This window comes from Gorilla gorilla, chromosome X (genome assembly GCF_029281585.2).
Source record: "Gorilla gorilla gorilla isolate KB3781 chromosome X, NHGRI_mGorGor1-v2.1_pri, whole genome shotgun sequence".
Classification (NCBI taxonomy): Eukaryota; Metazoa; Chordata; class Mammalia; order Primates; family Hominidae; genus Gorilla; species Gorilla gorilla.
Window position 1 is genome coordinate 51,887,533 of NC_073247.2, and position 13,758 is coordinate 51,901,290.

At 43.1% G+C, this 13,758-nt stretch overlaps 1 protein-coding gene across 17 annotated transcripts in view; it reads right to left on the minus strand.

Moving 5' to 3' along the window:
* Nucleotides 1-1,770: 1,770 nt before the first annotated feature.
* The window catches only part of CASK (calcium/calmodulin dependent serine protein kinase), a 412,700-nt gene continuing 400,712 nt past the window's right edge, over nt 1,771-13,758 (minus strand). For all 17 annotated transcript variants that reach the window (XM_055376433.2, XM_055376435.2, XM_004064027.4 and 14 more), the window contains 2 exons: nt 10,770-10,853; nt 1,771-7,417 (listed from right to left, as the gene is read on the minus strand). In XM_055376433.2, coding sequence (XP_055232408.1) covers nt 7,241-7,417; nt 10,770-10,853 — 261 coding nt within the window. In that variant the 3' untranslated portion in view covers nt 1,771-7,240. The remainder of the gene's footprint in view (nt 7,418-10,769; nt 10,854-13,758) is intronic.

Genomic DNA, 13,758 nt, shown 5'->3' on the forward strand with positions numbered 1-13,758 from the left:
ATTGAAGCTTTTCAAGATCCTGCCTAAGAATGCATCTATGGCAAAAACATTTCTGGGCACCACTGCCTGAAAGGTTTATTTTTAAATTTTTTTTTGAGATGGAGTCTTGCTCTGTCACCCAGGCTGGAGTGCAGTGGCACAATCTCGGCTCACTGCAAGCTCTGCCTCCCGGGTTCAAGGGATTCTCCTGCTTCAGCCTCCTGAGTGGTTGGGATTACAGGCACCCGCCACTATGCCCAGCTAATGTTTGTATTTTTAGTAGAGACGGGGTTTCACCATGTTGGCCAGGCTGGTCTCGAACTCCTGACCTCAAGTGATCCACCCGCCTTGGCCTCCCAAAGTGCTGGGATTACAGGAGAGAGCCACTGCACCTGGCTTGAAAGGTAATGATGGGTGAGGAGATTAGGGAATACGTGTGGTGGGTGCAGTATTTCCGACAGTGCCACAGCCATGGGATTTTAGCTGCAGGCCCCATGCCTTGTGTGTGTGCTCACTTGTTGTTAAAGTCACATACCACTTTCTGGAACATTCTCTCCCAGAGCATCCCTTCCTTTAGTGGCTGGGTGGCTTACTTGCACTACAACACTGACCTTTCATGGGGCTTGCAACCTTCAGTGACCTTGAACTCTGTCTATTACCCTGCACCAATCTCATTGCATTCTTTCTGCATGATGTGCTGTTCATAGCGGTTCATGGAATGATCCCTAGTGTTATTTCTTCAGTTTATCATGTTATAGCAAATTGGGCAAAAACACAGAAAAGACATGTTTATATTTTTCTACCAGCTTAATATTGACATGTTGGATGTGTTTTAAATACCATGAAGTTCAAAAAATGAGCTTAATGGTAGCATTTTGCTTTCCGTCCTCTGTATATCTAGGGTAAGAAGTCTGTACAAAGGTAACAGGATTTTCTGAACTAAAAGGCCAGGGGCTCAAATTTTGGGTCTGAATGTGGTCTAAACTCTTCTATACAATTTTTGTAGCGTGATATTTATTTGAGTAAAGCAAATAATCACTGGTAGTTTATGCTTCCTTCATATGGGTCTTCTGAAAGTGAGCCAGGTAAGCTCATTCAGGCCTGGGCTCTTTCTAGGGTGTGTGTGACACATACAAGTGTTGTCTCTGAAGCCACCATGGTTCCTTGCTTGGGCAAAGCGTAGGGCAAGGGCAGGGAAGGAATCGTGTGTAAACCAGGTTAGTGAGGCACGCCAGGAAGCATGTCCCAGACTCCAGCCAGATACCAAATCAAACCATGAAATCACAAAGGCATTGGGCGGAGCGGCAGTCCTGGAGCAGGCATCCTCCCACGGCTCTTGATGCAAATGTCAACCAAGGGCCACATTTTCCATGCTGTGGCACCTACACCACCGAAATCAATTTAGACTTCTATTTCTAGGAGATGTCACAACTTAGACTTTTTCTTTTTTCTTTTCTTTTTTTTTTTAAGATGAAGCTATTTTAAGCCTGCATCCAAATGCAAGCAACTGAGCTGGAACTGCTTGCAGGATGCCGTCTGTTAACAGCCATGGCTGAAGACTGAAACCTGCAGGATGGGCACCAGGAGCCTGGGTCGTGCTCCTTTACAGGGCCAGGAGCTGTCCCTCTGCAATACCCCCACCCCACCCCAACCATTGTGGGAAGGTGTCTGAGGCCTAACTGTGTGGATGAACTCTGCAGAGGCCTTTAGAAATCAGGCCATCCCTCTTCTTTTAACCCTCTGTTGTTTGTCCCCAAGCTGTTTGGCCTGCAATCTGAGGAGACAACTGCCTTTTCATGTTTTATACATTTTATTCATACATTTCTCCAACTTTGAAATGACAAAAGCCCAATTCTATGGTTTCCCATTACACAGCATCCTACAGGTATGTATATTCTACAAGGAATACTATGGAGTTTCTCTTCTTCCCCTGTCACACAAGATAACTGATTAGGGTTTCATCAACTGGTACTGTGCCGGCAGCGCACCAGCATTCTGGTTGTTCCGGCGACAGGGCAAAGGGATCAGGATGGGAGGGCGTGTGCTAAGGCATGTAAATAGATACACACAGAGAGAAAGAAAAGCAGGACATTTACAAAGAATCCAAACCTTTCCAATCCCTTCAGCTCCTGGGTGTTGAGGGACACCTCCTGCACAAACGCTCTTGCAAGCTAAGGCTCTGCTGTACCCTGCAAATACTTACAATTGGATACGGTGAAATATACAACAACCATTAACATCTCTCTCTTTTTATCACTGAGACAATACTTCAACACCTTTTATAAAAAGGCAATAATACATACACAAAAAAGAACACGTTGGCAAAACTTTATGCAAAACCACCCCAGAACTGAGTTTGAATGGCGACGTGCCTACACTGCAATTAAACACGATACTCGGGTCTTAGCACGTGAGGATTGGGCGGCCTTCACATCAGTCGAGCTGCCTGCTGCACCCGGCAGCCGCCTACCTGCCTGCACAGATGACATTCTGGGAAACAGCTAAGACTGGAAATCAATTCCCCCAATTCTTGGTCTCTTCCAAATAAAAAAAATAGGGGAAGCCACTCACTGTGGAGGAATGCCTGTTTCTGTTCCCAAGGACAACTCCCACTACAGAGGTTGTACTTCCTCTGGGTCCAGAGAGGGTCACCCCTAAGCCTCTGTCAGTAAGAACACTGGCGTGTTCTCTCAGTCACACACCAGAGAGAATGGAGCTAACACATAAGTAGTAGCTAAATTCTGAGTTTCTGAGCATACGCAGAGATGGAGTTGTGCTTGGGGCCAGAAAGGATGTCTCCTGTGTGGTGACAAACATCTCTTTCCATTTTCTTTTGCTCAGTCCATTTGCACAGGTTCGAGGGAGTTGATGGAGGGTCAGATGAGAGGTGGTGGGAGCTCAGGATTTTCTATCCCCACAAAGAGCTAAGACTTGGGAGTGCTGGCCCCAGAGATGGTGCGGCCCTCTTTCTACTTCTGTTTCTGTGGGCTCTGTCTGCCCACCTGCTGCACAAAGCAAGGCAGGGGAAAGACCGGATGGGAACATGGTGGTGAATATCCTCTTTTTTTCCCTTTTCCCCCACTTCCTGGATGTATGTGACAGCTAAACTTCACCCACTAAGCTGGAAAATCTGGGACTCCCCATAGCTCCAAGTTTAAGGCAAACTGATGTGTGTGTGCACAGGCAAAGCCAATCAAGCCATGAGCTTGGAGGAGAGTCCTGTATCCAGAGATTCCAAACAGAGAGGGAAATCTTATTTCTAAAGGAGTTAGAAAAGGAAAGGCTCTGGCAAATGAAATGATCTGTGATTAAAGCTTGTAGCCTTTCTGTAAGCTGCAGTGAGAAGGAAAGCATCTTTTAATAGAAGAATTAATTAGAGGCGCAGAACAAGAAAGCCACGCTCAGGGACCTTTAACCTATTATAGGCTGTAATCGCTCTCAGTATTGTAAGCCCTAGTCAAGAGGATGGAATTAGGAGGCTGTGTTCAGTTCTGAGAAAACAAGAAACACACACGAGTTTGATAATAGGAAGCAAGAAGGAGGAGGGATGAGGATGACAAGGAGCTTGGTTTTGGAATGCCGATTCCAAGGTGCCTTCTCTTTCCAAAGAGACAGTGTGGGAGGCATTTCTATTAAGAATTTGTTAATCAAGCAGTTTTCTTGGTAGCTTTAGCAACACATTCTCTTTGCCCCAAGTTAAGAAACTGTCCTGAAATGAAAAAAAAAAAAGGACATGACATCAGTGGGGGACAAAAGAGAGCTGGCTTTGGGCTGCCTTGTTTTTCAGGGGCAGTTTCCACGCTGGGAATCTTCCTGGAGGGTGGTTCAATTGACTAAATTTTTTCAAGAAATAAACTTGAAGCCTTAATGAAGAGACAAATACAAGTGATTTAAAAACAAAAGAACTCTGCAGCGATCAGATCAAAGGCTGTAAAAAGATAACAGTAGCTGCAGCCCAGGCCTGCCTGGAGCACAGGGGAAGGCTTGGCCCACTGGCTGTCTCTAGCAGCCTAAGAAGGAATTGGACGGGGAACAGGAACACCTCCTGCATTTCTACTGCAGTGGGGGACTTTGCGACATCTTTAGATATTCTGCCACCAATAGGATGGGCTGGGACGATGCCTTCTGAATGCAAATAGCAAGAAGTAGGTCAACCATTTCTTTTCCTCTCTGAGCAAAGATTTTAAATCATCTCACCTGACAAGAGATACATTTAATTGCATTTAAAAAGGCTACAATGTTATCTTGACACTGGGAAACTTCCAGATGAATTAAATTGAGTGACATTTCCCTTTTTAGCATTAAAATGGGATATGCTGTATGTGCAAAGTAATTACTGTCTTGTGACTGGAAAATCAGGACATTTCATCTTTTTAACAAAGAATTCAACATATAAAAACACTCCCTTTCTTGCTGTGGGGAATGGAGTTGGGTGGGGGAGAGAACCTTCAAAATGTGGCTCTCCAATACTTCAATTGAACACTAATAAGATTTAGTACTCTAATCATTGATTCTGGTCTTTAAAAGAAAGAAAGAAGAAAAAAAAAAGGTTCTGCTGATGGAATGGAAGCAGTAAAGAAGCTTTTAGCAATTTTCTCTGATTGCTTAGTGGACAACTGTAATGTAGCAGTAGCAGCAGCAGCAGCAGCAATGTACTGAAATTACTCTGAATTCAGAAATGTAAGTATATGCAGCTAGGTCATAAAGACACTGCTTTAGAGAAGACATGTATTAGTGGAATGGAACAGGTAACATCTTTGAGAAGTCAATGAGTTCTGCATGCAGGGATTTCACCATTTCACCATCGGAATGATGGCAAGAATGATGCCTGCCTGTGTGCTTCTCAGAGGACGTATAAAGCCACTGAGGATGAGTGCTACAGTGCTTGTGAATTCTGGGGCCACAGACATTTAAGTTGGCATTGCTTTTCTCCTCCTCTGCTTAATCCACCTTTATAAACATGGCAGATGGCTTAAGACAGGCATCATCAGCATCTCTGGAGATGTGGGCTCAAAGGGCAAGTGGGGGCGTGGGGGTTTCCACAAGAGGGAGGGAAGTTTCTGTTTCCCATGTGTTAGTTGTAGTTGTCTTTGTGCTTCACCAGAAAAGAGGTAGAGTGCGCATCTTCACACTAAGAGTCCGAATTGTGGTCAGTACCATACCGGGAATGACTGTCTGGCCTTGGCATCTATCAGACTCGAATCAGTTCTAACACAGCCCTACCCAACTCTTTGAAGGTTTCTCTCTCTATCTAGTGTGAGACCACTGTTGAGCTTATCTCTGGTTTGGTGGCTTGGTCACCCCACTGTGGGGCCCAAACAGAAGTAGTTCACTCAATACCTTGTTAGTAAGTTGCAGACTCATCTGGTCACTGGCAGAGAACAACATCAGAAAAAAAAAATCGCCACCATTTAATAATAGGCGGTGGGGGGCGGAGGTAGGTAGGGTGTTGACAACGTAAAAGAAGTATACTAATGCCTTCTCTGTTTGGTCCTTTAAGAGGAGCTGTTCAGCTCAGAACACACCCTGCACATCCTGCCAAGGCACAAAGTGACAAGGCCATCTAACCTACAAGAAGCAAAAAATGATGGTATGTTTTCAAGGATCACAGGTTAATATAAGCACTTCACACCCTCACATGCTAATGAAAAACATTCTACTGACCTCTGGCAAAGAGTCTGAGAACCCCAGCCCGAATCTCCTGTATTGGAAGAATGTGACTTCATGGAAGGGTTATGAGATGGTTAATGTCTCTAAAGCAACAAGGACAGATGATTCCCCTGTGCCAAGGGATACAGCAAGAGGAAGGAGAGACCACAGGTGGCCTCCAGTACACCCGTGGCCCTTGGGCGCATGGCTCTGTGCGAGTCAGACGTGGTCCAGCTGTGCTCTGGCAGGCTACTTTGTCACCCTGCCAACTGATATTCACTCCTGGGCCTTCAAAGCTTCGATGAGCATCTAACAAATTATACAATTGTAAAGATTATCAGCTTGGAAGCCTGAACAAATCTATAATGAAATGAAGGACCCAAAGGCATTTAATTATTGAACACATAAAAGGAAGTATATTTAAAAAAAATTGGTCAAACTGTCCTGTTAGTTATCATTTTAAAGGAATTTACAGGGCTGTTATAGATGATTCTTTTGGAATATTTCAGTTTATAGCAAATGCCTAAACTGGTTTCTTCATTGCACAGTATTTTCTCTTAAAATGGGTGCTTTAAAACAATTACATACAGATTAAAAATCCTCATTTCTTTGCTTAATTAAAACATTAATACTCTTAGACAACACAGATCTGAAATGGTGAAACCAGCAATTCCCCCCACCCCACCTTACAACAAATTAAATTGAGACAAAATTACAAACACATTTCACTACATGATTATTATTAATAAAAATCAGTTTCTTTTTTTTTTTTATAAAGTTGCCCAAAATGCAAGGGATGTGCATAGGTTTACAACTTAGTCATAATAGCATTTTATTCTTATTCCCCTGGGTGTGCCCCATGAACGGAATGTAGAATGTACTTTGCTGTAGATTACAGATTGTTTTGTCCAACACAGACACACCGACAGCATAAACGCTCGCGACTGTCCACATGCATTAAGAGTCAAGACCCAACTTCAAATCTCTAAAAGGTTTACAGGGTGCTTCAAAGAGACAGTATCACATTATCTGGATGTTACATAAAGGACTTAAAAAAAAATACTATTCTAAAAAAAAAAAAAAAAAGAGAAAAAAGGCCTTTAAAAATTTATGACTGTTTTGTAATCACTACACTAATTATTTCAAATAAATAAAGGAAAGAAAGATATTCCAATATTCCAATCCATAAAATCAGACTCTAAAAAGAATGTAGTGTTCCACCCCCAGTCAAGGTAACAGAATCATTGTTTATTATTATTAAAATAGATTATAGAAAGCAGCATCTATTTTGTGCAGTTTTTAGGGGCCTTGGAAATAAAAAGCTATGATTTCCAAAAATATAACATTCCAAAGGATTGAATAATACATACATTTAAAGATACATTTTATTAAAGTTTAGGAGAACTGATTAAAAAAGATACTGTCTCTTTAAATTAGTGTGTAATTGTTTTTCTCCTCCTATCTATTCGGACATGACAATAATTATAAATGTAGGTCACACTACAACTAGGTAGTCTCTAGGGACCATGACCTGCTGACACAAGGCCGATAACAAAGAGGCTTTTCCACAAATGAGGTGCTCCCAGTTATGCTCAGATATCTGGGGAGAGGCCTAATAGACCCAGGAGACAGGGACCCACTGTGGGGCTGTGCACACGAGCTCAACAGCTTCCTCCAGATGTCTGATTGTCTCATCAATTTCATTGTTGATAATTGTGAGATCGAAGTAGTGTGCATATGTTCTCTGTAAGATGTCAGACTCCTTCTGCAGACGCTGAAGAGATTCATCCTAAATCGTGATGAGATGGAGGTAGGGATGGGCATGAGAGGAGGGAAAAGCAAACAGAAGAGAGAAATCAGTTGGATTCGTTCTCTTTTCACATTTTTGTTCATCCCAGTGTCAGAAACAGTCAAGGCCAGACCCTGACATGCCATATGCCAGCATGAGGCCAAGTCCGCTCCATGACAGAGGAGACAGTGATTGCTCAACATGCAACAGAGGGTCCATGACAAAGCAGACGAACCAGAGAAAACAGATACTCTTCAGGAAACACGCCACCCCCACTCAGGCCTAGCTGTGCCTGTCCCCAGAGTCAGGCTTGGTAGGGCCATGCCAGGTGTGGGTTACAGTGGCTATGGTGGCCCAAACAGGCCAGCAGGAAGCCCCCCGCCCTAGCCTCAAGCCACTCTCCCAATTGGCTAGAGGGCTACGGTGGCAAGGCTGGAGCTCTTTGCCCCTCCCCTTGGTCCTCCACACTCACTGGAGCCAGGCCTCAGGGCCCAGCTGTGTTTGCACCAACAAGTCCCTGCCCTTGGATGACAAATTAAGTTGTATTTTTTCCTCTTCTACTTAAAGGTGCCACACGTTCCAGGAATTCAATTATATATAATGGCCCTCAGTCAATAGCAGCTGATGCCAGAGGCAAAAGCTCTTTGAGTGTTACAAATAATGGCTGGAATAAGGCTGTTTCCCCAATAAACAGCACCTGGCATCTGATGAATCCCCCCAAATTGGTCTGCATTAGAAGTGGCTAGACAAATGTCACTGTTCGTAGGTCCTCACATCTCTTATGAAAAAAACAGAAGGAAGACAACTCTAGGGAGTACTGAACTCTAGGGAGGTTTGCTGCAACAAAGGATGTTCCCTAAGCTGCAGCTTGCCACAGATTTTAAGAACTCTTGTAAGAGGGATCCAACAGGAGGAGGGAGTTTAGGGTCCCAGCTTTGTCATGCAAGTATAGCTTCTGCTACAGAGTGGCAGTTCTTTCAAGACAGGGGTCTCTTAAGAGCCACCAGAAAGAAGTCTGCCTCTATATCTTCGCAAGTCATATTCGTCATGCTGAACTCCCAAAGGGCAAGTTCAACCTTGACACTAGGGAACTTTGTGAGTCAAATTAACCACCCCCTACCTGCCAAACACTAGGTGGGTGAGCTCTTGGGCTGAGTCTTAAATATACATAGAGATAATGAAATACCTCTTTATTTGATTAGTGGCTATCTCTCCAGCTAGGGCATAAACTTGTCTTGTGTGCCCTGTAATTGCTGTGCCCCAGTATTAGACACAGTGCCTTACACATAGTAAGTGCTTAATAAATGCTGTCAAAAGAAAAAGCACTTGTCTGACTAGTGCCAGTCATTATAGGGTTTTACAAGTATTAAATCTAAAATCAAGAGACTGAGCAATTCTTCCAGGAAATTGGGGCCCTGGGTGACAGAGACAGATCTCCAGAGAAAATAAAAGATGCGGTACCTTCAAGGACCTAGGAGCCGTAGTGCCCAGTACTGGCTTAGGGCCCCTCCCCTCCTCTCCTCTTCTCTAAAGCCCCTCTGTTATTGGCAAGAGACCTTTCCTGGGAGGCTGCTGGGAGGTCCAGGCAAGCCTCAGCTCTCTGGGTACAGCTCTCAAGAAAGGGGACTAGAAGTGAGATAAAGAGACTTGCTTGATTCTGTCCTGGCACTGCAGTGGGCATGTGCAGACACCACAGCAGACAGGAACTCAATCTTTTCTCTCAGGGCACTCTGAACCAATAATGTCCTACCTGTTTTGTCCTCTTTTACTGGCATTTCAAAGCAGGACAGGGCATGCTTTGAATGTTAGTGTTAAGTACTACAGTGTAGATAAGACCCCAGTTAATCATCACCTTCTAGTTCGGCTTGCACTCAAAAAGCATAGTATTTTCACTGTGGCTTTACTTTATAATCAACACAATGCAAAAAACGCCATTTTAGCAAATGTGCATTCACCCAAAGACAGGAGTGCTTCCTACCAGGATGAAAAGGAACAATTCCTACAACATCACTCTCTGGCACACGGGATTCTATTTGAATATATAGTCCTGAGCTCCAAAAACCACTAGCAGAGTTTATGATTTGCTCAGCAAGCTGGGCTGATGAAAATATTCAAGAAAATTTATGGCTGAAAGTATCACATTTTTAATGTAGGTCTCTTTACAGAAAAATAAAGCTCCCTCTTAAGAATCTTTTAAGACGAAGCTATATTTGTCAGTCTCTTCCTCGACAACAGCTTGTCTGTGTGCTTGACTCACACGTGAGCAGGGTTTAACTCAGTGAAAACAAAATGCCTTTATTCTAACAGCAAAAGCAAGGATTTGTGGGAACAAAGTGCCTACATTCTAAATCTATTAAAAGAAACACGGCTGTATTTCACCACCTCCTAGCTGGTACTTACAGGCAATTTTCTGCACCATTTTGGCAGCTATGGAAAATTAGTAAAAGGGCAGGAAAACAGGCAAAACAAAAACAAAGCAAAGATGATGATTCAAGAAAAATACATGGCAACTGAAGGATAAAAGCTAACCACAATGTGGAGTTTCAAACATGCTTATGTATTAAATAAGATGGGAAGGTAGAATTTTACAAAGGAATATACCTCTTGCAGATGAAATGACAAAAACATAATGACGGAAAATATGAGTAACATAGGTAAATCAAAATCCTGAATCTTCCTTAAAGGTACACAAAGGGAACATTTCCAAGCCATGATTTAACTAGATTTTAAGCTTGAGTGAGTTTAGGTCAGTGTTGACTGAACAGAGTCAATCAAGAGTCCTCTGATGATTTCTAGAAGCTGTGAAAGCAATGGTCTTCAGGATAACTTTGTATAAGAGTCTCCCCTTAACTAAGGAACCTACAGAAGATAGGCACTGCTACACTTAGCAGACACATGGTAACTACCCTTTGATCTGCTCAGCAATGGAAAACCTTCTAAGTCGGCAGCCAAGTCTCATGAGCACCATGTCTGTGGCAGTTTCTGACTTGAGCTGGCTTGACAGTGGACAGAGCTGATTTCTAGGTTTGGTAGTCTCCAGGGGCCTGGAGAGAAATTCCACAAAGGTTCCGCTCCAGGGGCCACACAATCCCTATCCGGAGAGGGAGTAGGCTGGCAGCCCTGGAGGTTGTGAGACACCTGGGATGCCTCCGTCCTGGTGGGAGTGAGGGTGTTTGTCCTCAGATTTTAGAAGTCAGCTTACTGATAAGGCTGTCCCATGTAGCATTCTATTCCACATCTCATTTCATCAGAGCAGTCTTGCTGCAAATGTAGACTGACACGCTTCTGACTGTGCTGGGGAGTAAGGCTTGATCCTTACAGCTTATTTGGGGAAAAACAGATTGATTCTTACCTCATTTAAACCTGGAGTAATAGTTGGTGCAGCAATGAAAACAACAAAAGGAGCAAACTCTGCAGTTCTCAGGACCTTCAGTGCCTGTGTTAAGAAAAAAAAAAAAAAAATCCCGACTTAAAAGAAGAAATAACTAACGTAACTTTCAAATGAGTCTATAAAAATTTTTATACAACTGAAAATTCCAAGCTCTTGGCTCAAATTTTTGGCAAGGTATTTTTAAATTTACCAACTTTATACATAACTTATATTACTTTTTTTCTAAAGGATGGACAATAGCCATCAGAAAATAAAAGTTGGCAAACTGGACATTTTTCTTATGACTCATGAATCAATCTATTTTTCTTCATAAAAGTTAACACTGATTATGTTGGTTAATGTTCATTTAAACCTGGCTATTAGTTTTAGCCTGAATTTTAATCAACAGGAAATGCATTTAAGGGGAGACTTGGACCTGCCGGCTGGTTTTACCACTAATCTGGAGGCCACTCCCTCACATTTCAAATTTCAAATTGCTAGCCAAGGATTGCCAGCAAATCTGTCCACTGTAACTGTGTGTTGCTCTGCAGAAAAGCCCCCTGGGACTCCTGGGGAAGGGGGAACCTTGCCCAGGGCTGGAGTTAGGAGCCCTAGACTTTGTTTCTTAGTCCAGTCGCTAAAGACACTGTGTGGCTGTGGGCAATGTATAGGCCCATGAGAAAATGCTGCACTCAAGACAGAAGGGCCTCTGAGATCCCTTTCAGTTCCCTTCTAAGGCATTGAAAACCTCTAAATGCCAGCTACTAGTTTGGATAGATATACTGCAACGCTGCAATCAGACGCTGCGGGAGTTGATTCTGCTAAGGGATTACTGTTTCAGCTCCTCCCCAGGAGGATATGATTATCTTGGAGGTTACAAACTCCCTTCCAAGGAACAAAACCCAACACATACAGGTACCCAATTCACAAGTGACTGACATGTGATTAATTCATATGCGCTGGGGTAAATATCTTGCTGTCACTTACACAAGAATTTAACTATCCTGCTCCCCACATATTTTGCTTTCTAAATAAATGGTCTTTAAATTTGCTTGCTTCGCGCTATTCCTATTGCTCCATCTTTTGCCCAGCTTATTGTAATAGTAATTAGACTGGTTGCCCTGCCTCTGGTTTTGCTGCTTTCCAATCCATACTCTATCCTGCTACTGGAATGATCTTTCTGAAATTCAAAACCCATGGCTCCCCTGCTCAGAATTCAACAGTTCCCTCTTGGCCTCAGGATAAAATGTATACTCCTCAGCATGAATGTCACCTCTCTCCCTCACAAGCATGCCTATGGTTAACCTCTTCAGCCTTTCTCTCTGCTTCTTTGGCTCCATGGACCAGCCTTCCTGAACTATTTTCAGTTCCAGAAAGGGCCAGACTCTCTCTGGCTTCCTGGCCTTTTGATTTACTACTCCCTCTGCCTGAACCTCCCATCCTCTCTTCCCCTTTCCCACTCGCTCTTTTGCTTGGCTGAGTAATCCTTCAGAACTCAGTACTGATGCTCTTTTCTTTGGGAAGTCCTTTGTGAGCTCTGAGACCCTCCCATGTGCTCCTGAAGTACCCATCACGTGGGAAACCCAAGACCCCAGGGACTACCGGGTACCCTCCTTGAAGGCAGGGACTGTGTCTTGTTCAGCTGTCTCACTCATGCCCAATATGGCACCCAGCATAAACTGCCCTTATGAAAAAATTAAAATGTAAAAATAGTAGATATAATTTGCACAGAATTTATCTTGTCTTTTAAGGCAGGTTCATCTACAGAGCACTCTACTCTCTTGGCTGAAGGGACTCTCTTAGCCTCTTTGTGTATACAGGCATGTAAGAGACAAATTTGACATGAAAGGTTCTTTCTTTTTTTAGTGCAAGGTTGGCTTTCACTAGGATTATATTTCTGAATTTCAGTCACACAGCATCTTCTTGTGGGTTGAGGGAGACTGGTACATTGTATTTATCCATCAAAGTTTTTTAACTCTTAAAGTCCTAGGCTCTGATTCTTCTGGTAAGAAAGCTCTTTAAGCTTGCATATGTTAATTTTTGAAAGAGGTAACTGGCAATTTCTTTGCCAATCCTTTTGTGGCTGAAGACTTCAGCAAGGAACAAACATTATGACAAAGTCCATATATAGCTCAAGCAAGCTAACAGGGATCTTCACTTAGAAATTTATCCTTTATGTCAGTATTATCTTAGGCCTTTTTTCCTTCCTTCCTATGCTCATAGATCAGGTGAATACAGGGTCAGCTGAGACAAGGTTTTCTCATCACCCGTACTCCCGGTCACACACATATACCCATCCCATAGCCTGCTTCTGGGCAACTGAGATGGGAAAGAATCCTATTTGCTTCTATCCCCAAAGCTACTCTAAGTGCTAGATGGAAGTCCACCCAGCCTGGATGCTGAACGGAACCCACAAATGAAGTAGAGAATGACACCCTGGGCATGAAATGGTTTTTTTCTGCACTCAGTGGCCCAGCCTGCCAGCTACCCAGTCCTTATCATGTTTTCCATTCCAGCTATCACATTACAACAGCAGAAAACAAACTGTTTGGAACATTAGTTTAGCTTCCTGCAGATTGCCCATCTCTGCACTGCATTCACGCCCTTGGTCTATATCCATAGACTACACTCACTGCATAAAACCATCAATGGTGGCCATGTTCCTCACATTGCCAAATGCCTCTTATGTCTACGAATCAGGTTATATTCCTTGATTTCCTTTTTTTTGCCCTGGTTGTCAGGAAGTTCAGAACCAAATTTAATGTTTATCACAGTAACTAAAGTAGCCCTGTGGTTAGCATATTTGCTTTCTCCTCCTTTTTGTGGCTTTTTCTATTTCTATACTTTATTATTGTACTTTCAAAAATTCTAAGATGCCTCAAATCCTGATTGAGATTTTCCTGTCTAGTCAGCCTCATATTTTCAGCAGACTCACCACACATTTCCTCGCTTGTTCTTGAAGGTCTTTGGG